The sequence below is a fragment of the Hevea brasiliensis genome, chromosome 5 (genome assembly GCF_030052815.1).
Source record: "Hevea brasiliensis isolate MT/VB/25A 57/8 chromosome 5, ASM3005281v1, whole genome shotgun sequence".
Taxonomy (NCBI): domain Eukaryota; kingdom Viridiplantae; phylum Streptophyta; class Magnoliopsida; order Malpighiales; family Euphorbiaceae; genus Hevea; species Hevea brasiliensis.
The window spans coordinates 2,845,503-2,871,948 of record NC_079497.1 but is presented as its reverse complement, the minus strand read 5'-3'; the positions used below and the strand labels follow the sequence as shown (position 1 = coordinate 2,871,948).

The following is a 26,446-nucleotide window of genomic DNA, read 5'->3' as shown; positions in this document are numbered from 1 at the left end:
TTTATAAAAAATAAAATTACAATAAAACCCCACGTATGTTTTCTTTTTTGGTTAAATTATTAATTTAAACTCAATTTATTTCAAAAATTAAAATTTATGAACTATATTTTTTGATTGTTTGATTTAAATAAAAAATTAAGAAGTTTAATTTTTTAATTTTGAGATAAAATTTTTTTATTTATTGATTTAAATTTGAACTAAATTTTTTTTATTTTTAAACTATATTAAATTTAAATTAAAACTTTTATATTAAATTGAAAAAAAAGGTAAAAATAACTATAATGAGCTTTAAGAAAAAAATATAAAACACAATATTTTTGAGTCAAATAAAAAAAATAAACTTTACATATATTTCAATTATTTTATCTTTAAATGATATTTTAATAGAATAAAAATTATTTTTATAAAAAATAAAATTACAATAAAACCCACGTATGTTTTTTTTTGTTAAATTATTAATTTAAACTCAATTTATTTCAAAAATTAAAATTTATGAACTATATTTTTTTATTGTTTGATTTAAATAAAAATTAAGAAGTTTAATTTTTAATTTTGAGATAAAATTTTTTTATTTATTGATTTAAATTTGAACTAAATTTTTTTTATTTTTAAACTATATTAAATTTAAATTAAAAATTTTATATTAAATTGAAAAAAAAGGTAAAAATAACTATAATGAGCTTTAAGAAAAAAATATAAAACACAATATTTTTGAGTCAAATAAAAAAAATAAACTTTACACATATTTCAATTGTTTTATCTTTAAATGATATTTTAATAGAATAAAAATTATTTTTATAAAAAATAAAATTACAATAAAACCCCACGTATGTTTTTTTTTTGTTAAATTATTAATTTAAACTCAATTTATTTCAAAAATTAAAATTTATGAACTATATTTTTTGATTGTTTGATTTAAATAAAAAATTAAGAAGTTTAATTTTTTAATTTTGAGATAAAATTTTTTTATTTATTGATTTAAATTTGAACTAAATTTTTTTTATTTTTAAACTATATTAAATTTAAATTAAAACTTTTATATTAAATTGAAAAAAAAGGTAAAAATAACTATAATGAGCTTTAAGAAAAAAATATAAAACACAATATTTTTGAGTCAAATAAAAAAAATAAACTTTACACATATTTCAATTGTTTTATCTTTAAATGATATTTTAATAGAATAAAAATTATTTTTATAAAAAATAAAATTACAATAAAACCCCACGTATGTTTTCTTTTTTGGTTAAATTATTAATTTAAACTCAATTTATTTCAAAAATTAAAATTTATGAACTATATTTTTTGATTGTTTGATTTAAATAAAAAATTAAGAAGTTTAATTTTTTAATTTTGAGATAAAATTTTTTTATTTATTGATTTAAATTTGAACTAAATTTTTTTTTATTTTTAAACTATATTAAATTTAAATTGAAACTTTTATGTTAAATTGAAAAAAAAGGTAAAAATAACTATAATGAGCTTTAAGAAAAAAATATAAAACACAATATTTTTGAGTCAAATAAAAAAAATAAACTTTACACATATTTCAATTGTTTTATCTTTAAATGATATTTTAATAGAATAAAAATTATTTTTATAAAAAATAAAATTACAATAAAACCCCACGTATGTTTTTTTTTGTTAAATTATTAATTTAAACTCAATTTATTTCAAAAATTAAAATTTATGAACTATATTTTTTGATTGTTTGATTTAAATAAAAAATTAAGAAGTTTAATTTTTTAATTTTGAGATAAAAATTTTTTATTTATTGATTTAAATTTGAACTAAATTTTTTTATTTTTAAACTATATTAAATTTAAATTAAAACTTTTATATTAAATTGAAAAAAAAGGTAAAAATAACTATAATGAGCTTTAAGAAAAAAATATAAAACACAATATTTTTGAGTCAAATAAAAAAAATAAACTTTACACATATTTCAATTGTTTTATCTTTAAATGATATTTTAATAGAATAAAAATTATTTTTATAAAAAATAAAATTACAATAAAACCCCACGTATGTTTTTTTTGGTTAAATTATTAATTTAAACTCAATTTATTTCAAAAATTAAAATTTATGAACTATATTTTTTGATTGTTTGATTTAAATAAAAAATTAAGAAGTTTAATTTTTTAATTTTGAGATAAAATTTTTTTATTTATTGATTTAAATTTGAACTAAATTTTTTTTATTTTTAAACTATATTAAATTTAAATTAAAACTTTTATATTAAATTGAAAAAAAAAGGTAAAAATAACTATAATGAGCTTTAAGAAAAAAATATAAAACACAATATTTTTGAGTCAAATAAAAAAAATAAACTTTACACATATTTCAATTGTTTTATCTTTAAATGATATTTTAATAGAATAAAAATTATTTTTATAAAAAATAAAATTACAATAAAACCCCACGTATGTTTTTTTTGGTTAAATTATTAATTTAAACTCAATTTATTTCAAAAATTAAAATTTATGAACTATATTTTTTGATTGTTTGATTTAAATAAAAAATTAAAAAATTTAATTTTTTAATTTTGAGATAAAATTTTTTTATTTATTGATTTAAATTTGAACTAAATTTTTTTTATTTTTAAACTATATTAAATTTAAATTAAAACTTTTATATTAAATTGAAAAAAAAAGGTAAAAATAACTATAATGAGCTTTAAGAAAAAAATATAAAACACAATATTTTTGAGTCAAATAAAAAAAATAAATTTTACACATATTTTAATTATTTTATCTTTAAATGATATTTTAATAAAATAAAAATTATTTTTATAAAAAATAAAATTATAATAAAACCTCACGTATATTTTTTTTTTTTTGTTAAATTATTAAGCCAGTTAAAAATTTTAAACTCGATTAAATTAACGCGCAGTTCGTCGTTAGAAGGTGAAAAAAAAAAAACTCCCGGTGAAAAAAAAAAACGCCCAGTGAAAAAAAAAGGCGGTTAATTTGCTTAGCAAAAACGCTAAACGAAAGCAAAACGCAGCGCATTAGGAATCCCATACACCCTAGCGCCAGCGGCTGCCCCAAGCAAAATAAATTCCTTCCGTCAGGACTCGGAAGCCAATGCGCGCTCTCACTCCGGTACCTTTAAAATAACTCAGAGACCGAAGAGGGAGCAGTGCGTACCAGTTATGGGCTCCTCTTCTGCTTCTCTTCCTCATGTTCTTTTCTCTCTCACGCTATTCTTCGTGATTCTCCCACCTCCCACACACGCCTCCACTGTCAGAGGTATTCCTTTTTTCTCCAATCTTCTTTTTGCTTTGCTTGTTTCAAAATGGTATTTATATGTGCTTTTGTGCTTGTGTGAGTGAATATTTGGCATTCCTCTATTTGAGAGGCTTTTTTTTTTCTTTATATATTTGTTTCAATTTTGGATTGTTGGAGATTCAAGATGCAATATCTGGCTAAATTGCATGTCTATGAAGTTCTTTCATCAGTTGGGCTGCCCGTAAAATGTTGAAAAGGAAAATAAATCAATATACATGTAATTATTGGCTTCTCTCTCTCTCTCTCTCTCTCTCTCTCTCTATTTTTTATGGTGGTGGTGGTGGTGGTGGTGGTGGTGGTGGTGGTGGGTGGGTGGGTGGGGGGCGGAGGCCGGAGGGGGTAAACAGATGTGCATTCCAACTTGGGCGTGTTTATGCATCTTGATTGCGGTTTTCTGAGTCATACATGGATCAATGCCAGACTTGTACAGTGCACAGTTGATCATTGCTATTGTCCGTAGTAGTTGCAGTGTTATAACCCAAAAAAAATTATACTTTTGCATCATTTTGAAAATTAACCCTTCATTACAGGGGTTGACATTGGAAATCCAGTTATAGATGTCATTCCATCCTTTCCTAATAGACGTTTGCCTAGCCCAAGTTCAAAAGATTTCTTATATTGTGAACGAGTTAAAGTGAGTGGTCGCTCGAGATTAGAGGTCCGGAGTTATGCTAATTCCTTTCGAGTTACTTTGGCTCCATCTGCTGTAATCCCGGAGAGATTGCATAGCAAAATTCAAGTTTGTTTTCACCGGTAAGTCGAATTTCTTGACTTTGCTTCTCTCGCTCAATTTGGTAAATTTCGTATTTCCAAATTGATATCGTGTCTTTCTTGCTAAATATCTACAGGAATGCTTCGCTTGGATTATGTCATTGTGAGAAGGATGAGTGGAAATCTATTCAAAAGGGTCTGTGGAGATCTATCATGTCTCCTTACGAGGGGAGATATGTTGATGTGAAGTTCATAAGTGAAATTTCTGGTTCTGTCAGTATCTCTGTTGAAGAAGGTTCAGTTCCTCCTCTTCCCTCCTTAGCTGTTGTGTCCAATTTCTCACATTGAATTTAAGTTTCCATGTCTAATATTGCTTTGAAATGTCTCTGCAGATTTTCAGAAATGGCGCCTCCTGTGTCTAGCAGTGGGATTTCTGTTATTATTGCTCGCTCCAATAGTCAGCAGTTGGGTTCCTTTTTATTATAGCACCTCAATGGCTATTGGTGTTTTCCTTCTTGTTATAATCCTTCTTTTCCAGGTATTTAAGTTTGGTTATGGTTTACATGCTCTGTTTCCCTTTCCTTTTTTGCAAACACTGGGTTTCATACAGTGTTATACTCAACTCAACTAAACTTTTATTCTAAAAATTTGGGGTCGGCTATATGGATTCGCTTTCTCCAAATTAAACGATTTTGGGTTAAATTCTCAGAATGTGTAATGCTTCTAGGTCATGTCATACAGTATTATAAAAAAAAATCATATTCTATGCATCGATACTGTTTTCAAAAGATCCATTTCTTTTCAGAATTTGTATAGTATGCCACAGTAGAGTTAATAGTTACCAATATAGAACTTGTTCGATGTTTGTGCTCTAAAGCCAAGTTTGGTGTCTTGTTTCTGAGTTGAAAATTTGAAAACCAATCCCCTCTCTCTTAGGTTGGTTTCAGCTAACATGATGAAAAGTTATATCCCTAGAGCTTATAGTGAAGGGGATGGCTGGAATCTTTTTTTGCCAATCATTGAATTATGGCTTAGGAACTCAGGTTGTTAGTAACCGCTGTTAACACATATCCTACATCATTGACTTGAGAAAGGACATTTAATTCCTTTTGGATACATAATAAAATCCAATTCTTACAAGCCCGACTTAGTCGATAATTTTATTACTTTATGCCACTGATGTATTATAGTCAAATAGGATTAGTCTTCTTGAGGTCTTTCAAACTTATTATGATTATTTTTCATGTGATCCTAGTATATTTATGATGCCAATCTTTAGAATCTCGAGAAGTTCAACATTGGAAGTGGTATTATTGCTTGAGAGGGTGCAATTTAGGTTTGTTTATATATATATTATCGTTTTCCTTGTAATTAAGGGATATGGAGATCAAAGAACATCACTTTGGCAAAATAATGCTTGAAATATGTTGACACTCATTTTCTTAATTTATGTTATGGCCATAACTGATCAGCTTTATGCTTTCAGTTTTTGCAATTTTCATTTCATTCTCTGGATCTTGTAATTATATGTTTCACTTTATGCTTTGTAGTTTTCAATTGTGTAGATGGACTTATTATACGCTTCCCTGGGTGCCTTGTTGTAGGGAATGAAATTATTGCCAACTGGAAGGAAAAATTTCTTCTATCTTTCTATATATGGATCAGTGGTGAGTTCGCTTTTTTTTTTTTTTCCCATTTTCTTCTTCTTTTTCTTTCTATTTGTGTGTTCCATTTAGTCTGCTATGCATTAAACTCCGGCTCTTCATTTATGGCTGCAGCTTGGAGCTGGCACTTTTGTTTTACATCACATTTCGGTGGTGGTAAATTCCATTCTCATCAACTTTGGGCTGAGTGAAGAGATGCACAATCCAGTAAGTTGTTTTTTGTCATTGATGTTACTCAGTATTTAGGGGTTTAAGTAGGGGTGAGCAGATTTCGGTTCAAACCGAAAAACCGAACCGAACCAGTTCAGTTCAATCGGTTTAGTTTTAAAATTTAATCGGTTCGGTTCGGTTTTGAAGAGAAAAAAAAATCGGTTAAACCGAACCGAATAGTAATTTTATATATTTAAATCGAACCAAATTGAATCGAATCGATTTTTGAATTAATTTATTTTTATGGGGAATTTATGAATTATATTTAATTATATATATATATATAAATTGTTTAATTTCATTGATTAATGGTTATTAGGTTCAAACCAAAGTCAAAATTAGACCAAATAACTTGAAAATCAAGTCTAAATTAAAAAAATAATCAAAAATCAAAACCAATCGGTTTGAACTGAATCGAACTGAAATAGAACGGTTCGGTTTGATTTGGTTTTTCATCCATTTTGATTCGGTTCGGTTTCTAAAATATGTAATTTGGTGTTTATAATTTAATTCGGTTCAGTTTGGTTCGAACCGAATGCTCACCCCTAGGTTTAAGCGCATCAAAAATCTAGAATTAGCTCTCTACAAAACCCTCATCTTATCTTGCATGCATTTCCTGATAGAAATTTCATCAACACAAATTACTCCTATTCTTTCCTGCATTTCTCTCTGCCTCTTCCTTTTCAGTATCCAAATCCCTCAAGTCTGGATGGCTACAATATTTTTCTTCTTTTTTCTTCATTTCGTTAACTTTTACTTTTTATTGAAATATGCATACAGTATATGGTCAGCTTCTCTACACCCAAACTGGGATTAGTTTCCTAACAGATGTGTGGTCAATGGAATATTGTGCTCTTATTTTGATAGCGGATGATGTATTGTGAGAACAAGAGGATGAAATTAAATTTTGTGCATGCTTATCTTTTTTATGGTCTTAATTCCAAATTTTCACATGCTGCACGTAAATTACATTTTACTTTCTTCTTAAGTGGTATTTAAGTTTTTAGTTGACAGTCTGATTTTTTCATGTTTTGCTGACAGGTCTATGTATTTGTATTAGTGGGGATTGTTCTCGCAGGAGCTGCTTTAGGTTACTGGATAGTGAGGAAATTTGTGATCTCAAAAGATGGAAGTGTGGACGTTGGTGTAGCCCAGTTTGTGAAATGGGCAACGCGCATCATTGCGACCACATTTATTTTGCAGGTGTGGAATTGCTTTCATTTGCAATGCTTGATATTGTACTTATAATGTGTCAATGATTGCTTGGATTCCCCAAAATAATATAAAAGTTATACAACTGCAGCAACTGGTTCAGCATTTTATAGATGTGGCCGAAGCTACATGTGCTCTTTTTAAATATGGGGGGTATATCAAGTGATTATGCATGACACAAGGGATGGACAGTGAAGCTAAAATTTAGTATGAATACAATTTTTAGGTTGCATGGCATTTTGCACCTGAAATATATGATGTTGTTTGTTTAAATTATTTTGGAGCTAGCATGTAAGTCTGCAACTTGGGTGGATTTAATCTAACCAACCTGAGCCTGAATATGGGTTTCCTGAACCCATACCAACTTAGTTGTTACCTCTTTTGCGAGTGTACAATGATTCACAGAATAGTTGTAACTTGATGATTCATAAAATATGAGTTGGATAATTTTCTTCTCTGCCTTCTCTCGTGTCAATACAGAGAATTAGAAATTTGAAACTCTGCTTTAGCTTGCATAGCCAGGTCTTGTTAACCGGTAGAAGCTTTCCTAGCCCTTCCTATCTTCCACATAAGTTGCAGCTGCAACTTGATTTGATAACCTATGATAATATTGCCTCTTCGCTTTTCCTTTGAAATTGGCATTAGATGAGTCTGCACACTTCAATTGCACACCAGAATCCATGCAGTATAAATATTGTTCCTATACAAAATTTGAGATGTTATCTCATCGCATCAGGTGGTGACCATGCTACCTTTCTTTTCTCACTTCCCAACCTGCTATCTTGTCTACTAACAGTCTAGATTTATCAGTTTGCTGTTTTTTTTTGTTCATAATTTAAATTTTATTTTCTCATTTTCTGAACAGAGCACTCTTGATGCTCCTTTAGCAATGGTCAGCTTGGTTTCGTTGTATACCATCTGCTTTCTTATCAATGCATTGAGGTGGCGTCATCCAGTGTAAGTTCCCATGAATTCACTTCCCTACAGTTTCTTTCATGAAGTCCTAGTTAATAGGAAGAGAGAAAGAGAGAGGTTGGGGGGGGGGGGGGGGGTGGTGGTGGAGTTGTTGTGGGCGTGTTGTTAATCCTACTGGGATGGCTGAAGATTGATTAGCATTTGATTAACATCCTCCTTTAGTAGAGAATTGGAAATATTGACAAATAGTAAAACAATTGGGGTTGCTTGAGATGATAGTGAAAAGGAAATAATAGTTATAGTTGTAAATCACTCATTAGAAGCTTCTTTGGGTTTTCAAATTTTGTTTAATCTAATTTCAATTATCTTCCATTTTTCATACAACCTGGTTTCATGAAGGCATGAATCATATTCTCGGGGTGGCAAAGCAATAACAGAGCACAAACGTGCTGAATTCCTTAGCAGGTCAGCAAAAATGAGCTCTGGAGGGAAGATATGGAGTAGTCCAAAGAGCTCATCTGCTTGGTCCAACTCTCCTGTCAAAGGTATTACTTTATATTCTGATTTTTCTTTTTTTCTGGTATTGATAGCTCTACCCTTTCTTGCACTTGTTTACTAGTCCCTATTTGTTCCATAAAGCTGAGGTGAATCTTTTTGTTTTTGCCAATGTCAATTCTGCCGATATCTGCAATAACAAACATCCTGTCTTATTTTTTGTTTACCCATCCTGGAAGATTTACTGAGGTAACAGGCATTTATGTGATGAGAGAATATATTAGAAGATCACCAACCCTTGTTTAAAGCTAGCCCCCACCCTGACTTGGCCTAATGCCCAAAAAGGAAAAAGAAATTCAGGTTACACCTTTCAGGAAGGAATTGCCTCCTGAAGCTTCTAATTGGGATTAATTACCGTAGGAGTGTGCCGTGAGAACGAAAATACGGAAAAAGGGTTGAAAATCTAAATATTACCGAAATGGGATGAGGAGAAAATAGAGACGCTAGTCAAGATAGCGTTTTGGACTGGGACGCTATCAATGATAGCATGCAGAGTGGCACAAAGCCGGGACGCCAGTCAGAGAAGTGTGCAGCAGAGCGGGATGCCAGTCAGAGAAGCGTCCAAATGCGGGACGCTATCAATGACAGCGTGCAGAAACTCTTTACAGATATTCTCTGCAGCAGCCCGGTCATGCAGCCCCGTCGCGTGCCCGTCGCGTCCCGTCAAGCCAGAATGAACAGAGGACGCTTCTCTGACCAGCGTCCCAAGCTCCCACTGAACCCCGATTTAAACACCACCAACAACACTCTCTCGTCTCTCTCATTCATCCCTCTCTTTTACTCCCTTTCTTCTCCCATATCCAAGCTGCTTCTCCCTTCTCGTGGAACTGCTTGTTGAAGCAGGTGGTGGAGGTGTTCGGTGGACCAAGAAGCTTGTTGTGCTTGTATTTTATGTTTTCTAAAGATATATTATCCCTGGTACGTATTTTACTTTTTTAAGGAAATAAATATATATTATATTATATATTTGAGTGTTTCATATATTTATATTTGTAGAAAATTGATGAAATATTTGTTTAAATATGCATGCATGTATACGTAGTTGTTGAGTGATATTTTACAAATGTTAGGTGATATTGTCTTATATTAGAAGGAAAATGAGTGATTTATTATTAATATTTTCAAATGAATTTTTTTGAATAATATATATTTAATTTTTATAATTTTTAACTACTTTATAGATAATCTTAAAAATTAAAGGAAATAGTTTTAACAATATATATATATATATATATATATCAATAATAGTATAATATTTTGATAAATGATGAAATTTATTAAAAATATAAAATTTTATATAAAAGAATAAATGAATAGGAAAATTCTTTTATAATATATTATATAAAAGAATGAAATGAAATAGATAAGATAATAGTATATTCTTAATAAAAAGTTTAATTATGGAAGAAAATAAATTTAATGTAAATCAGAAATTTAAGGATAATAGGAAAAGTTAATTTAATCTAAATAGTGGTTTAATTGAAAAAAAATTTAGTACTAAGTTAAGATTCGAAAGGAATATATATACTTTGAAAAATTGTAAAAGTTAGTGAAAAAAGAGAAAAATAATAGGAAATTTAGTTTATAATATATTATATTAAAGAATAAAATAAAAGAGATAATATAATATTATATTCTTAATATAATTAAAAAACAAAAAAATTAATAAATACCATAAATAGCCGAAATGAAGTTTATATTAGTTAAAACGTAAAATATATATATATATATTTTAAAATATAGTAGTTGAATATGTAGATTAGAAATATTTAATGTAAAAACTATAGAAAGAAGATAAAATTTCAAGTAAAATAGTGTTTATAATATTTTATAATAAAGAATGTAGAAAATATATAATATAAATGAATATTATTAAGTTGATAGTTCAAACAAAAATAAAAAAATAAAAGAAATTAAAATAATTGAATATTTGTAGTTAACCTAATCGATTATGAGAATTCAGAAAATCAAAAAATAATTAAATGAATTGAACCAGAAAATCAAATTGGTTTGATTCATTTTATTATTATTTTTCAACATATATAGTTGAATATTGAGGTGAACCGGACTGTTTATCCGAGTACTTATAGAATTTCTTGGGTGAACCGAATCAAACCTCAAACCGCAGCAGCATTAGGTTTGATTTTTTAAAAAATTTTAGATTTAAATTAAAAATTTAATAGGTTTGGCCGAAATAAAGAATCAAACTGCATATTTATTTGAATTCCTTTTTTTTTTTTTACAAAGTTAGGCAATACTATTAATTATAATTTTTCTTATGTGTCATTCAAATAACTAGGATTCTTATTTAATCAGAAAAATGTCAATTCCATCGTTTGCTACCTTATATTGGGATGAAGAAATTATTATTGATAGTGAAGGCTGCGACTATTGTGGGGGTTCATCAACAGTCATTACCATTGGTAGACGCATGGATTTTGGTACTTTAGGTATGAAAATAGTACGTGCAATTGATCTTGAAGCTGGGTGTGAATTTATATCGAATATCTTTTTCAGACAACCCATTAAAGGAGATGGTTCAGTGAAACGGGACTGTATGGGTTTGACTAACGATGATGATGTAAATATTATGTTTAATTTTATTGATGAAATTGGAGGTATGTCATCGATAGAATTATATATTGATATTTTTCGACCGGATGCATCTAGAAATGTTGTTGATGAAGCGGGACCATCAAATGTTGGTACTACTGATGAGGTAGTTGTACGCTATCAATCGTCTGAACTTGATAGTAGTACGTTTGAGGATAAAGTTTTGGGGGTTATCAATGAATCTGAAGATATTTGTGAACGTCGATGGGTGTACGATTCAAACGAATCATACTTTTCTGATAGTCATTATTGCCCCAATAATGGTGTCGATGAAGAGGATTCTGATGAACAATGGATTGATAGTGATGAGGCAGACTTCAATCAGGATGTTGAGCATGATAATGAGGTAGTAGTCAACTTGCCTTCATACTATAAAACTCATGTTGCAAACCCAATAATGCCTATTGTCCATCCTCCACCTTACTGTGAATTAGATTTTTCATTGCTAACAGTTGATCCATGGTCAAAACCGCAATATAGTTCAATGTGGGATCCATCGAATGAGTTTGAAGTTGGAATGACATTTCCGTCTAGAGAGGCTGTCCAAAGAGCTGCCAAAGAATATCATTTACTTAGGCACCATGACTTTTCTTGTGATGAGACAAAGAGCAAATATAGAAACAACAATTGTAAGTGGAGAATGCGTGCGTCTCGTCGGGAAGGATCTGATATATGGAAAATTACTCGATATAACGGACCCCATACATGTGTTAATCCATCAATCTCACAAGATCATAGGCAATTGGATAGCAAATTTATATCTGATTTCATCCTAGCAATTGTACGAGAACAGCCAAATGTGAAGATATCTGCGTTATAAGCAGAAATCAAAGATAAGGTTGGATATATGCCGAGTTATCGGAAGATGTGGAAGGCTAGACACGATGCAGTTGTTAAGATATTTGGTGGTTGGGAGGAATCTTTTACAAGATTGCGTCAATTCATGCTTGCGTTGTGCAAACACAACCCCGATTCTTCGTTCTTGATTGAAGATGACCCTCTGTTTGTTAATAATAAATTAAAACCCGAGAATCGGGTTTTCGATAGGATGTTTTGGGCATTCAAACAAACAATTGAAGGTTTCAAGCACTGTTGGCCAGTTATTTTTATAGACTCCACATTTTTATATGGAAAGTACAAAGGGTGTTTATTTTGTGCTACGGGACTGGACGACAATAACCATATTTTTCCTATTGCATGGGCAATAGTTGATTGTGAAAATACAAGGAATTGGGATTGGTTCATGTCTTGTTTACGGGTGTTTGCGACTGATCGTTCTGATATTTGTGTTATATTAGACAGACATATTGCCATAAAAAAAGCAATGCAGCAAGATTGGTGGCAGCCTCCTAATGGACATCATCGATATTGCTTAAGACACATACTGAGCAATTATAACACGAAGTTTAAAAATCCTGACATGAAAGAAGTTCTCCGAAAGGCAGGTTAGTTTTTGCCAAAGAATATTATTTTTGCAAACATTAATTGCATTTTCAATGTGATATAATACAAAAATGTCAATTTTTTTATTAACAGCTCACCAAATTCAGAAAAAAAAAAAATTTTATGATGCCATGGACACAATCAAGAGCAAGCATCCAGATACGTTTGAATGGGCCAGAAATATACCATTGGAGAAATGGACACGTTCTCATGATGGAGGAAAAAGGTATGGCTCCATGACAACCAATACCGTTGAGTCAGTTAATGGAATGCTTTAGGGGATTCGTGCACTACCAATAACTATAATGGTAGAGAAAATATTTTTCTAATGTGTCCAATATTTTGACACACGCCGCACACCTTCCGCGAACAATTGCAGTTGGGCTCCAACTTAACCCCGGCATGTCGTCAAATTTTGAATGAAAATTTGAATGAAGCAAACTCACTTAATGTTCGATTATTTAATCGCGATTGTGGTGAATTTGAAGTTTGGAAGGATAGAACTGGGGACGACCACATCGTCAAACTTGATGAGAGGACATGCACATGCGAGAAGTTTCAAGAGATACGTATTCCATGTTCTCATGTCATAGCAGCATGCCAATCAATGTCAATCAATTATGAGCAATACGTTTCAAATTATTATACATTGGAACGAATGCTCAAGTGCTATGAGTGGCAGTTTCATGCACTTGGACATCATGATGATTGGCCAACAGACAATGATCCAATCCTTGTACCTGACCCAAATCGGAAAAGGTCTAAAGGAAGACCAACTTCTTTAAGGAAGACGAATGAAATGGATTGGATGGTGATTCAAAAAAGAGGGGATCCGTCTAAAATCCATTGAGGACACTATTTTCAAATACTTTGTATTATTATCATAAATTGTTGGACACAGTTTTCATTATTATGTTTTCATTTTATGTGTATTATTACCCCCCTGTTGTTAGGTTACGTACTTTTCAATTTTATCTTAAATTATTGCATTATTTAATATAATTACTGCATTATGATTTATTTCGTATATATTTATTTATGCTCTTTTTTGTTTATGACTTAGATAAAATAATGGCTCGTATAATGCGCACTCCGAAAAGAATTGTCAGTCAACAACAGCGGGCAAGAGTATATGGTTTAATTAGGAATTTGATTAATCTACCTAATGAAGTAACACCATCAACTACAGGAGATTACCTACTCTGCATTGTTAAGCATATGATAAGGGTGAATGGGCTAATTCAACAAATCATATGGCAAGGAGAGCTATTAATAGATAAACCTAGATATTTGGCTTTAAAGTTAGCTTTTAGTTGTGTCCAGGATAAAGGTATACTTGACAGTGTATGGCGAAAATTAGAAGCTAACCGTACCCCATCATATTTACTACTTCTTAAAGGATTTGTCAAAGAATATGCTAATTGGGTCGCTACAAGGATAATGTGTCGGGCGAGTGGTATGAAAATGCGTGATAAGAAGAAACATACTCTGGTAAAGCCCTGTTTACCTAAAATCGACTACACATTGGAGAAAGATCTTTATGACGAGCTAATTAAATCATGTCCTGTAAATCAAATAGTCAGACTGACCTAATTAGTTGATGTAGTAAACAATGTTGATGTAGTAAACAATGATGTACTTTTATCTTTGCATTGACTATGTAATGTAGACTTATTAATTAATGCATTGAATGAGAAATTTTTATTTATACCATTTAATAGGTGTATTAAATATTTTTTTTTACCATTCATGTATTATTTACTGTATAAGGAAAATATGTGCATTGTTTTACCTGTCAAAATACAAAATGAAAATGTATATTTAATATAATGAATAGGTATGGCTAATCAACAAACAAGAAGAGATTACATTGTGCGAGGTCCAATTGATCCAGAGCTTTTACGACTCCAGTCACAACACCGTTCTGAAGGGATTTGGATTGGTACAATGGAGCATGAGGTGCTTACGTGTAGAAGGCAGGGGAACATATTGCATGCTGACATTGATGACCAAATTGTTCCTCATCTCCACGATTCTGGATTTATTGGAATTGCTAGATTAGGATTTTTTCCCCTTGACTGGCACCTTATTAGTGCCTTTGTAGAGCGATGGCGACCGGAAACTCATACATTTATGATGCCAATTGGGGAGTGCACAATCAGCCTTCAAGATGTTGGCATTATCACCGGATTGCCAATACATGGTTCTGCAGTAACTGGAATGTCACGAGCTGAATGGCCAGAAGTTTGTGAGCTCTTGTTGGGAGCTAGACCACCTCCAGAAATGATTCGAGGACATACATTAAAATTATCATGGCTAATTGATGAGTTTGGAGCTATTCCACATGAAGCTGATGATTTAACAGTGTTATGGCATGCAAGAGCATTCATATTACGACTCATCGGTTCGATATTTCCCGACAAGACAAACTCACGTGTGAACTTGATGTTCCTACCCCTATTAGAAGACTTGAGGCAAACTGCGACATACAGTTGGGGTGGAGCTTGCTTAGCCTTCCTTTATCATGAGCTTTGTCGTGTTGCAGTTACTGAAGCAAAGGAGATTTCAGGACCCCTGTTCATATTGCAAATCTGGGCTTGGGAGAGATTTAAAATAATCTCTCCATCAATAAGAGATCCATCGGCACCTCATGATGCACCCCTAGGTGCTAGGTATGTAACTAAATTTATATTTTTTCCCATTAAGCAATCAAAAAATTGATTTTTATTGCATTATATTTTAAATTTTCTTATCAACTAACAGGTGGAGTAGAGCTCGACAGATCACTGAAGTTACAACCCATGTACTACAACAAATTCGGTACAATCTTGATCGAATGCGACCTGAAGATGTAAATCAAAATTCTCAAAATCTGACTTAAAATAGTGTTATATTTTTTTCCTATATTTATAATCACTTTTTGTTTTGCAAATTTATTACTTCGTGTTTTGCTCATATTCACTTGCAGATTACATGGGAACCATATAATGAGGAATTGTTGGATGAGCTGCCCGACATGTGCATACAGGGCCGTCCCATATGGAAGACAGTGGTGCCATTAATTTGCTTCCATATTATTGAATGGCACCAGCCTGATAGAGTGATGAGGCAGTTTGGTTTGGCTCAACCTATTCCACGACGATCGATGCAAACAGATGAGTTACATGAGATTACTCTCCGATTTAGTGAGAGTGATTGGGCGCACTACCATGCGACGTACATTAATCGTTGGAATAGGCGAGAACATTACATTGTTCAAGGGCAAGAAATGGCACAACCACTCCACCATCATTCTGAATATATGGAGTGGTATCGTCGAGTTGCAAGACGTTGGATCTCAATAAGTGGAGCTGCCATTGGTTGTGTGGTAATCATTTACAATACATATTTTTTCATTATTAAATACTTAGTAATAATAATTTTTAATTACAGTGTTTAACATAAACTGTAACATAATACATGGACTTCATATTTTTACAGGAGGATGCAATTGAGGATTGTTTGCTAAAATTACAGAACCCATCAACAGAAAATGTGGCTGAAGTTAAACATACATTAAGAAAAATGATGATTGCTCTAGAGGAAGAAAGTCGGCTTTGCCAAATGCCACCTCCTCAGTCCGCACCTCAAGCAACAACCTTTAATGATGAATTAGAAGATGACCAACCCATCAACCAGCCTGAGCCCTCACATAGAGCAACACGACGCCGATCACGTCCTGCTCGACGTCGTCAACATCCAGTGCGTCCAGCCTCTCCTCCCGATGATGCTTTGCCCCCACTTGTTGCATTCCACCCTTACTGCATCACATCAGCGCCTGATCATTCTGATCCTATTCCCTCGGCTCCTGCACTATCTGATCCTGCTCATTACACTGGTCGGATGGCTACCCCATCAATGTCTGGCCCATCAGCATCATGGATGTCATATCAAACTCAAATGCAAAACAGAAGCACATTCGACTTTACTGAGAGTCAACAGCCGTAAACAGCATTCGGCGGCTTATTTGCTCCATTTGACAGACCATCAAGCATTGGGCCATCACACTATATGTTAGATCAATTTAGTGGATATGGGTCAGAACAATACTTTGCACCATATCATTCTGGTGCCTTAGGCCATATTCCATCTGCTGCGGGTCTATTTGGATACCATGAACAATTTGCAGTTTAGATTTGACTTAACAAAACCAGATTTCCTAGAATAATATTGATCATCACAAACTGATGTTTTGCAAGCCAAGAAATTGTTTTGATCAAGACTCCAAAGGATTAAATAACTAATCTGCCCATCAGACAGCATAATGTGCAGGACGGCACACAGAACAGTAGATACTAACTTGCAATCTTGCATATGGATTCAATGTTAATGGCAAATATTCCCAGTATAATTTCAAACAGCATTGCAGTACATCAATGGAATAAATGTTACATTCTCTAAAAGGCCACTCTGATTATAGACCTACCCGACGTTGTCTTCTAAGTAGTATATTGCAAGGGCAAAATTCCAAACAGTAAGGGCTGCCACAAAGACATTGCAAGCCCTGACCGCACCGTGATTCCCCCATAACTAAAAGTGAGCTGTTCTCCTTCTTTTATGTCCTTAAGAGCAAAGAAACGCAGATGAGGCAACAAAGCTCCTGAACTTCTCACTAGCATCGTTGACACTTGACAGATTACCACCATCGCAAGAATGGCTGATGAATCTTTCAACATTTCCCGTTCCAGTGGCAACAAGGTGAAAGATGCTCTCTCAAACAAGCCTTTCCCGAAGAAAGATGCTCTCTCACAAAGAGATGAAGAAAATCGGTCACCGGGTGCTAGCTCATCACAGATTTGTTGACGGCTTCTGGCTTCTTTGGTTGTCAAGAGTTCACCTGTTCAAGCAAAGTTCAATCAGAATGAAGTCCAAAACAAGACATGATAATCTCAGGCAATCAGATCTGGCTCAGAATGCTCCAAAAAGCGAGATGACATGTCAATGGGAAATGATGTGCAACAAAATGAGTCAGAACAGAACCAATAGAAAGAAACCAAAAAACACAACGACCTGATAAGCATGAAACTTTAACGGTTCATTGAATATTATTAAACGCCTCTGCTGTTTGACATGTTTGACAAAGTATGCAAGTTGCAGCTTGAAGAGGGCCATTAAAAGCATGAAACTTTAAACAGTTCAATGAATATTAACCGAAACCCCTCTCTGAGTCAACCGATTCCTGCACTCCAAACCAAACCCGAAGCTTGGTCCGCACTCTCTAATCATGTCCATCTCCATATATACCAAGCTAAAAATTTCACACCCAGATGCACCACCCTGCTCGCACCCCTCACAATCACAACCACAATCACAATCACATTCTGATGCGCTCTCCGCAACTGGGCACAGGGAGGAGGCAAAACGAGAGGAGCTCCAAGGTTGGCGTTGGGGAGACTGGGAAGGGAGGAGTTGAGATGGGTTATAGAGGACAATGTTAGCGGTGATCAACTGGGTTGTGAAATGCGATAGGATGGTTCTCGAGGGATCTAGAAGCGTCAAAGGATCGTTGAAGAGTGATTGTTTTGAATGTTTGGGATAGGGTTTCCCAGGTCAAGGAAAGGAGATGCTGGCTGGTTGGCTGGCAAGCTCGTATGGGGTTAGCCATGGAAGGAAGAATCAGCTCCGTGCATCGGATCAAAGGATGGTGCTCATTGGGTCTTCATTTTCTTGCTGTTGTTCTTTTTCTTCGCTTGTTGCTAACATTTTCTTCCTGTCGTCCAAATAGTAGCTCTCTAATTAGCCAACCAAATATAGATGGAGACGGTATAATTTAGAGAGCTATTTATTATAAGTTAGTGATTATATTTATCAAAGTAATTAATTATCATTATAAAATCATTAAATACATTATAGATAAGGCTTTAGCTTTCAATATTGAATTTTAGATTTTACAAATTGCATGAAAAATAAGTTTATAAAATAATTATTATCATTGTAAATTAAAAAATACATTTAGTTCTCAACAAGTATATCATGTTACATTCCAAAAAAATATCATCTGTGTTGAAGTTAATTATAAATAAATTTATAAAACTTATTATTGGTCATTTTATATTTGAAATTAATATTTATTATTATTAATTAATTAATACTAAATTAAACATGTCTCATATATATTTTTATTCATTCTCTTTATCTCTTTGATATCTAAAATGACATTTTTCTGATAAAATCTAATATGAATACATGATTAAAACACTAATAAAAAAATATTGATAAAATATTTAATTTAGTCCTGCATTTATTCGGAAAGTTCAAGTTCAATTTAACCTTATACTAGATCCTTATCAGGAAAGTTTAATTAGCCTATTTTTAATTTTTTATTTAAATTAGACCCTAAATTTTAATTTAAACTCAATTTATTTCAAAAATTAAAATTTATGAACTATATTTTTTGATTGTTTGATTTAAATAAAAAATTAAGAAGTTTAATTTTTTAATTTTGAGATAAAATTTTTTTATTTATTGATTTAAATTTGAACTAAATTTTTTTATTTTTAAACTATATTAAATTGAAATTAAAACTTTTATATTAAATTGAAAAAAAAGGTAAAAATAACTATAATGAGCTTTAAGAAAAAAAATATAAAACACAATATTTTTGACTCAAATAAAAAAAATAAACTTTACATATTTTATCTTTAAATGATATTTTAATAGAATAAAAATTATTTTTATAAAAAATAAAATTATAATAAAAACCCTACGTATGTTTTTTTTTTTTTGGTTAAATTATTAAGCCAGTTAAAAATTTTAAACTCGATTAAATTAACGCGCAGTTCATCGTTGGGAGGTGAAAGAAAAAAGGCCCAAAAAGGCGGTTAATTTGCTTAACAAAAACGCTAAACGAAAGCAAAACGCAGCGCATTAGGAATCCCATACACCCTAGCGCCAGCGGCAGCCCCAAGCAAAATAAATTCCTTCCGTCAGGACTCGGGAGCCAATGCGCGCTCTCACTCGGGTACCTTTAAAATAACTCAGAGACCGAAGAGGGAGCAGTGCGTACCAGTTATGGGCTTCTCTTCTGCTTCTCTTACTCATGTTCTTTTCTCTCTCACGCTATTCTTCGTGATTCTCCCACCTCCTACACACGCCTCCACTGTCAGAGGTATTCCTCTTTTCTGCAATCTTCTTTTTGCTTTGCTTGTTTCAAAATGGTATTTATATCTGCTTTTGTGCTTGTGTGAGTGAATATTTGGCATTCCTCTATTTGAGAGGCTTTTTTTTTTTCTTTTTATATTTGTTTCAATTTTGGATTGTTGGAGATTCAAGATGCAATATCTGGCTAAATTGCATGTCTATGAAGTTCTTTCATCAGTTGGGCTGACCGTAAAATGTTGAAAAGGAAAATAAATCAATATACATGTAATTATTGGCTTCTCTCTCTCTCTCCCTATTTTTTTCGGTGGGTGGGGGGCGGAGGCCGGAGGGGGTAAACATTTGTGCATTCCAACTTGGGCGTGTTTATGCATCTTGATTGCGGTTTTTCTGAGCCATACATGGATCAGTGCCAGACTTGTACAGTGCACAGTTGATCATTGCTATTGTCCGTAGTAGTTGCAGTGTTATAACCCAAAAAAAATTATACTTTTGCATCATTTTGAAAATTAACCCTTCATTACAGGGGTTGACATTGGAAATCCAGTTATAGATGTCATTCCATCCTTTCCTAATAGACGTTTGCCTAGCCCCAGTTCAAAAGATTTCTTATATTGTGAACGAGTTAAAGTGAGTGGTCGCTCGAGATTAGAGGTCCGGAGTTATGCTAATTCCTTTCGAGTTACTTTGGCTCCATCTGCTGTAATCCCAGAGAGATTGCATAGCAAAATTCAAGTTTGTTTTCACCGGTAAGTCGAATTTCTTGACTTTGCTTCTCTCGCTCAATTTGGTAAATTTCGTATTTCCAAATTGATATTGTGTCTTTCTTGCTAAATATCTACAGGAATGCTTCGCTTGGATTATGTCATTGTGAGAAGGATGAGTGGAAATCTATTCAAAAGGGTCTGTGGAGATCTATCATGTCTCCTTACGAGGGGAGATATGTTGATGTGAAGTTCATAAGTGAAATTTCTGGGTCTGTCAGTATCTCTGTTGAAGAAGGTTAAGTTCCTCCTCTTCCCTCCTTAGCTGTTGTGTCCAATTTCTCACATTGAATTTAAGTTTATGTCTAATATTGCTTTGAAATGTCTCTGCAGATTTTCAGAAATGGCGCCTCCTGTGTCTAGCAGTGGGATTTCTGTTATTATTGCTCGCTCCAATAGTCAGCAGTTGGGTTCCTTTTTATTATAGCACCTCAATGGCTATTGGTGTTTTCCTTCTTGTTATAATCCTTCTTTTCCAGGTATTTAAGTTTGGTTATGGTTTACATGCTCTGTTTCCCTTTCCTTTTTTGCAAACACTGGTTTTATCAAAATATTTAAAATTTTCTCCTCCTTTCTGTATGATTCTGGGTTTCATACAGTATTATACTCAACTCAACTAAACTTTTATCCAAAAAATTTGGGGTCGGTTATATGGATTCACTTTTGGGTTAAATATGTGTAATGCTTCTAGGTCATGTCATACAGTATTATAAAAAAAAAATCATATTCTATGCATCAATACTGTTTTCAAAAGATCCATTTCTTTTCAGAATTTGTCTAGTATGCCACAGTAGAGTTAATAGTTACCAATATAGAACTTGTTCGATGTTTGTGCTCTAAAGCCAAGTTTGGTGTCTTGTTTCTGAGTTGAAAATTTGAAAACCAATCCCCTCTCTCTTAGGTTGGTTTCAGCTAACATGATGAAAAGTTATATCCCTAGAGCTTATAGTGAAGGGGATGGCTGGAATCTTTTTTTGCCAATCATTGAATTATGGCTTAGGAACTCAGGTTGTTAGTAACCGCTGTTAACACATATCCTACATCATTGACTTGAGAAAGGACATTTAATTCCTTTTGGATACATAATAAAATCCAATTCTTACAAGCCCGACTTAGTCGATAATTTTATTACTTTATGCCACTGATGTATTATAGTCAAATAGGATTAGTCTTCTTGAGGTCTTTCAAACTTATTATGATTATTTTTCATGTGATCCTAGTATATTTATGATGCCAATCTTTAGAATCTCAAGAAGTTCAACATTGGAAGTGGTATTATTGCTTGAGAGGGTGCAATTTAGGTTTGTTTATATATATATTATCGTTTTCCGTGTAATTAAGGGATATGGAGATCAAAGAACATCACTTTGGCAAAATAATGCTTGAAATATGTTGACACTCATTTTCTTAATTTGTGTTATGGCCATAACTGATCAGCTGTATGCTTTCAGTTTTTGCAATTTTCATTTCATTCTCTGGATCTTGTAATTATATGTTTCACTTTATGCTTTGTAGTTTTCAATTGTGTAGATGGACTTATTATGCACTTCCCTGGCTGCCTTGTTGTAGGGAATGAAATTATTGCCAACTGGAAGGAAAAATTTCTTCTATCTTTCTATATATGGATCAGTGGTGAGTTTGCTTTTTTTTTTTTTATCATTTTCTTCTTCTTTTTCTTTCTATTTGTATGTTCCATTTAGTCTGCTATGCATCAAACTCCGGCTCTTCATTTATGGCTGCAGCTTGGAGCTGGCACTTTTGTTTTACATCACATTTCGGTGCTGGTAAATTCCATTCTCATCAACTTTGGGCTGAGTGAAGAGATGCACAATCCAGTAAGTTGTTTTTCTGTCATTGATGTTACTCAGTATTTAGGGGTTTAAGTAGGGGTGAGCAGATTTCGGTTCAAACTGAAAAACCGAACCGAACCGAATCAATTCGGTTCAATCGGTTCAGTTTTAAAATTTAATTTTTCGGTTCGGTTCGGTTCGGTTTTGAAAAAAAAAAAACAGTTAAACCGAACCTAATAGTAATTTTATATATTTAAATTGAACCAAATCGAATCGAATCGATTTTTGAATTAATTTATTTTTATGAGGAATTTATGAATTATATTCAATTATATATATATAAATTGTTTAATTTCATTGATTAATGGTTATTAGGTTCAAACCAAAATAAAAATTAGACCAAATAACTTGAAAATTAAGTCTAAATTAAAAAAATAATCAAAAATCAAACCGATCGGTTTGAACTGAATCAAACCGAAATAGAGCGGTTCGGTTCGATTTGGTTTTCATCCATTTTGATTTGGTTCGGTTTCTAAAATATGTAATTCGGTTTTTATAATTTAATTTGGTTCGATTCAGTTCGAACCAAATGCTCACCCCTAGGTTTAAGTGCATCAAAAATCTAGAATTAGGTCTCTACAAAACCCTCATCTTATCTTGCATGCATTTCCTGATAGAAATTTCATCAACACAAATTACTCCTATTCTTTCCTCCATTTCTCTCTGCCTCTTCCTTTTCAGTATCCAAATCCCTCAAGTCTGGATGGCTACAATATTTTTCTTCTTTTTTCTTCATTTCATTAACTTTTACTTTTTATTGAAATATGCATACAGTATATGGTCAGCTTCTCTAGACCCAAACTGGAATTAGTTTCCTAACAGATGTGTGGTCAATGGAATATTGTGCTCTTATTTTGATAGCGGATGATGTATTGTGAGAACAAGAGGATGAAATTAAATTTTGTGCATGCTTATCTTTTTTATGGTCTTAATTCCAAATTTTCACATGCTGCGCGTAAATTACATTTTACTTTCTTCTTAAGTGGTATTTCAGTTTTTAGTTGACAGTCTGATTTTTTCATGTTTTGCTGACAGGTCTATGTATTTGTGTTAGTGGGGATTGTTCTCGCAGGAGCTGCTTTAGGTTACTGGATAGTGAGGAAATTTGTGATCTCAAAAGATGGAAGTGTGGACGTTGGTGTAGCCCAGTTTGTGAAATGGGCAATGCGCATCATTGCGACCACATTTATTTTGCAGGTGTGGAATTGCTTTCATTTGCAATGCTTGATATTGTACTTATAATGTGTCAATGATTGCTTGGATTCCCCAAAATAATATAAAAGTTATACAACTGCAGCAACTGGTTCAGCATTTTATAGATGTGGCCGAAGCTACATGTGCTCTTTTTAAATATGGGGGGTATATCAAGTGATTATGCATGACACAAGGGATGGACAGTGAAGCTAAAATTTAGCATGAATACTATTTTTAGGTTGCATGGCATTTTGCACCTGAAATATATGATGTTATTTGTTTAAATTATTTTGGAGCTAGCACGTAAGTCTGCAACTTGGGTGGATTTAATCTAACCAACCTGAGCCTGAATATGGGTTTCCTGAACCCATACCAACTTAATTGTTACCTCTTTTGCGAGTGTACAATGATTCACAGAATAGTTGTAACTTGATGATTCGTAAAATATGAGTTGGATCATTTTCTTCTCTGCCTTCTCTCGTGCCAATACAGAGAATTAGAAATTTGAAACTCTGCTTTAGGTTGCATAGTCAGGTCTTGTTAACCGGTAGAAGCTTTCCTAGCCCTTCCTATCTTCCACATAAGTTGCAGCTGCAACTTGATTTGATAACTTATGATAATATTGGCCCTTCGCTTTTCCTTTGAAATTGGCATTAGATGAGTCTGCACACTTCAACTGCACACCAGAATCCATGCAGTATAAATATTGTTCCTATACAAAATTTGAGATGTTATCTCATCGCATCAGGTGGTGACCATGCTACCTTTCTTTTCTCACTTCCCAACCTGCTATCTTGTCTACTAACAGTCTAGATTTATCAGTTTGCTGTTTTTTGTTGTTCATAATTTAAATTTTATTTTCTCATTTTCTTAACAGAGCACTCTTGATGCTCCTTTAGCAATGGTCAGCTTGGTTTCGTTGTATACCATCTGCTTTCTTATCAATGCATTGAGGTGGCGTCATCCAGTGTAAGTTCCCATGAATTCACTTCCCTACAGTTTCTTTCATGAAGTCCTAGTTAATAGGAAGAGAGAAAGAGAGAGGTTGGGGGGGGGGGGGGGGGGGGTTGGGGTGGGGGTGTTGTTAATCCTACTGGGATGGCTGAAGATTGATTAGCATTTGATTAACATCCCCCTTTAGTAGAGAATTGGAAATATTGACAAATGGTAAAACAATTGGGGTTGCTTGAGATGATAGTGAAAAGGAAATAATAGTTATAGTTGTAAATCACTCATTAGAAGCTTCTTTGGGTTTTCAAATTTTGTTTAATCTAATTTCAATTATCTTCCATTTTTCATACAACCTGGTTTCATGAAGGCATGAATCATATTCTCGGGGTGGCAAAGCAATAACAAAGCACAAACGTGCTGAATTCCTTAGCAGGTCAGCAAAAATGAGCTCTGGAGGGAAGATATGGAGTAGTCCAAAGAGCTCATCTGCTTGGTCCAACTCTCCTGTCAAAGGTATTACTTTATATTCTGATTTTTCTTTTTTTCTGGTATTGATAGCTCTACCCTTTCTTGCACTTGTTTACTAGTCCCTATTTGTTCCATAAAGCTGAGGTGAATCTTTTTGTTTTTGCCAATGTCAATTCTGCTGATATCTGCAATAACAACCATCCTGTCTTATTTTTTGTTTACCCATCCTGGAAGATTTACTGAGGTAACATGCATTTATGTGATGAGAGAATATATTAGAAGATCACCAACCCTTGTTTAAAGCTAGCCCCCACCCTGACTTGGCCTAATGCCCAAAAAGGAAAAAGAAATTCAGGTTACACCTTTCAGGAAGGAATTGCCTCCTGAAGCTTCTAATTGCAGAAAAGTACAGTATCCAGTTAATTTCCTTGAAAATTTTCCTTCTTCCTCTATTGTGCTGTTGTCTGAACTCATTTATCTTTTATGATCATACACTTCTAAATGTGTATGGCACATGTACCAAGACCTTGGCTCATGTAATTTCATATCAACCTTCCAGTTTGTGTGATTTGCTTTTCTTTGCTTTAACAGGTTTATTATCACCATCTGCTGGTTCAGGGACAAGAGACGAGCAGGTTTACTTTTCAACCTTCCACAAGACGCCAAAAAGAAAGAAGTTTACAAGAAAAGAATGGGAGGATTTTACAAGGGAATCAACCCAGCAAGCAGTTGCAGAATGGGCATCATCACCGGAAGTTGCTACATGGATCATCGAGAATGCTGATCGAATTCAACTCCTCGCAAGTGATTGCAGTTCTGAAGAAACAGTGGGAAGTGAATCAGACTCGACAAATGAGACTGTTGATGGGAGTGGCAAACTATTTAGCTTGTTTAATTGGTAGCAACCAGAGATGAAACACAGTAGAAGTAAGGAATGTTCTAACTCTTCTCAGATTATGGTAGGGAGTACCAAAGATTTAGGAACATGAACCTCGATGTGTTGCACCATCAAGCAACAGCAGTGAGCTGTGCGGCGATTTTTTAAAAAATGAGCTAACCTTTTTCCATCTCATTTTTAACTTACTTCCAGAACTAGCTGATGTAATTTCTCTCTGAAATGCTGACAGTTATCCTGGGATATGTATTTAGAACATTTTCACACAAACTTGGAAAGGGATTATAAATTCTTGTTAAAAGAAAATGCAATGTCTTTCAGATTTTATTGGCAGTTTGGGCACAACATCAGCAGGACGGACGGTTTGAAAATAAATTTCAATAATTATTTTTTAACTTATATAGTTATAACGCTATAATTTTTTAATTTTAAAATGTAACATAAAATTTTTTAAATTTTTAAATTTTACATAATAAAATTTCTCTGATTTTTAATTATTGATTTTTTAGTTAGAAACTGACGTAAATAGCTTATGGATGATACTTGATCAATATTTTTCTCTCTCATTTCTCATGTA

The 26,446-nt window shown here is 32.9% G+C and overlaps 1 protein-coding gene across 3 annotated transcripts; it reads left to right on the top strand.

Moving 5' to 3' along the window:
• The first annotated feature begins 3,014 nt into the window (after positions 1-3,014).
• Positions 3,015-26,202, top strand: LOC110655736 (uncharacterized). Of its 3 annotated transcripts, none has more exons than XM_058146603.1 (18): positions 3,021-3,248; positions 3,818-4,040; positions 4,136-4,293; positions 4,391-4,536; positions 5,603-5,665; positions 5,777-5,869; positions 6,914-7,075; positions 7,950-8,041; positions 8,399-8,544; positions 20,274-20,496; positions 20,592-20,749; positions 20,845-20,990; positions 22,081-22,143; positions 22,254-22,346; positions 23,397-23,558; positions 24,433-24,524; positions 24,874-25,019; positions 25,593-26,202. In XM_058146603.1, exons 1-18 carry the CDS (start codon positions 3,152-3,154, stop codon positions 25,874-25,876), a joined length of 2,547 nt encoding a protein of 848 aa, XP_058002586.1. In that variant the 5' UTR covers positions 3,021-3,151; the 3' UTR covers positions 25,877-26,202. The 3 variants fall into 3 exon arrangements, with proteins under 3 accessions (XP_058002584.1, XP_058002586.1, XP_058002585.1); XM_058146602.1 differs by having other exon boundaries at positions 3,023-3,248; positions 25,566-26,202; XM_058146601.1 differs by lacking the exons at positions 20,274-20,496; positions 20,592-20,749; positions 20,845-20,990; ... (4 more) ...; positions 24,874-25,019; positions 25,593-26,202 and adding exons at positions 14,448-15,282; positions 15,374-15,461; positions 15,579-15,977; positions 16,091-16,869 and having other exon boundaries at positions 3,015-3,248.
• Positions 26,203-26,446: the final 244 nt, after the last annotated feature.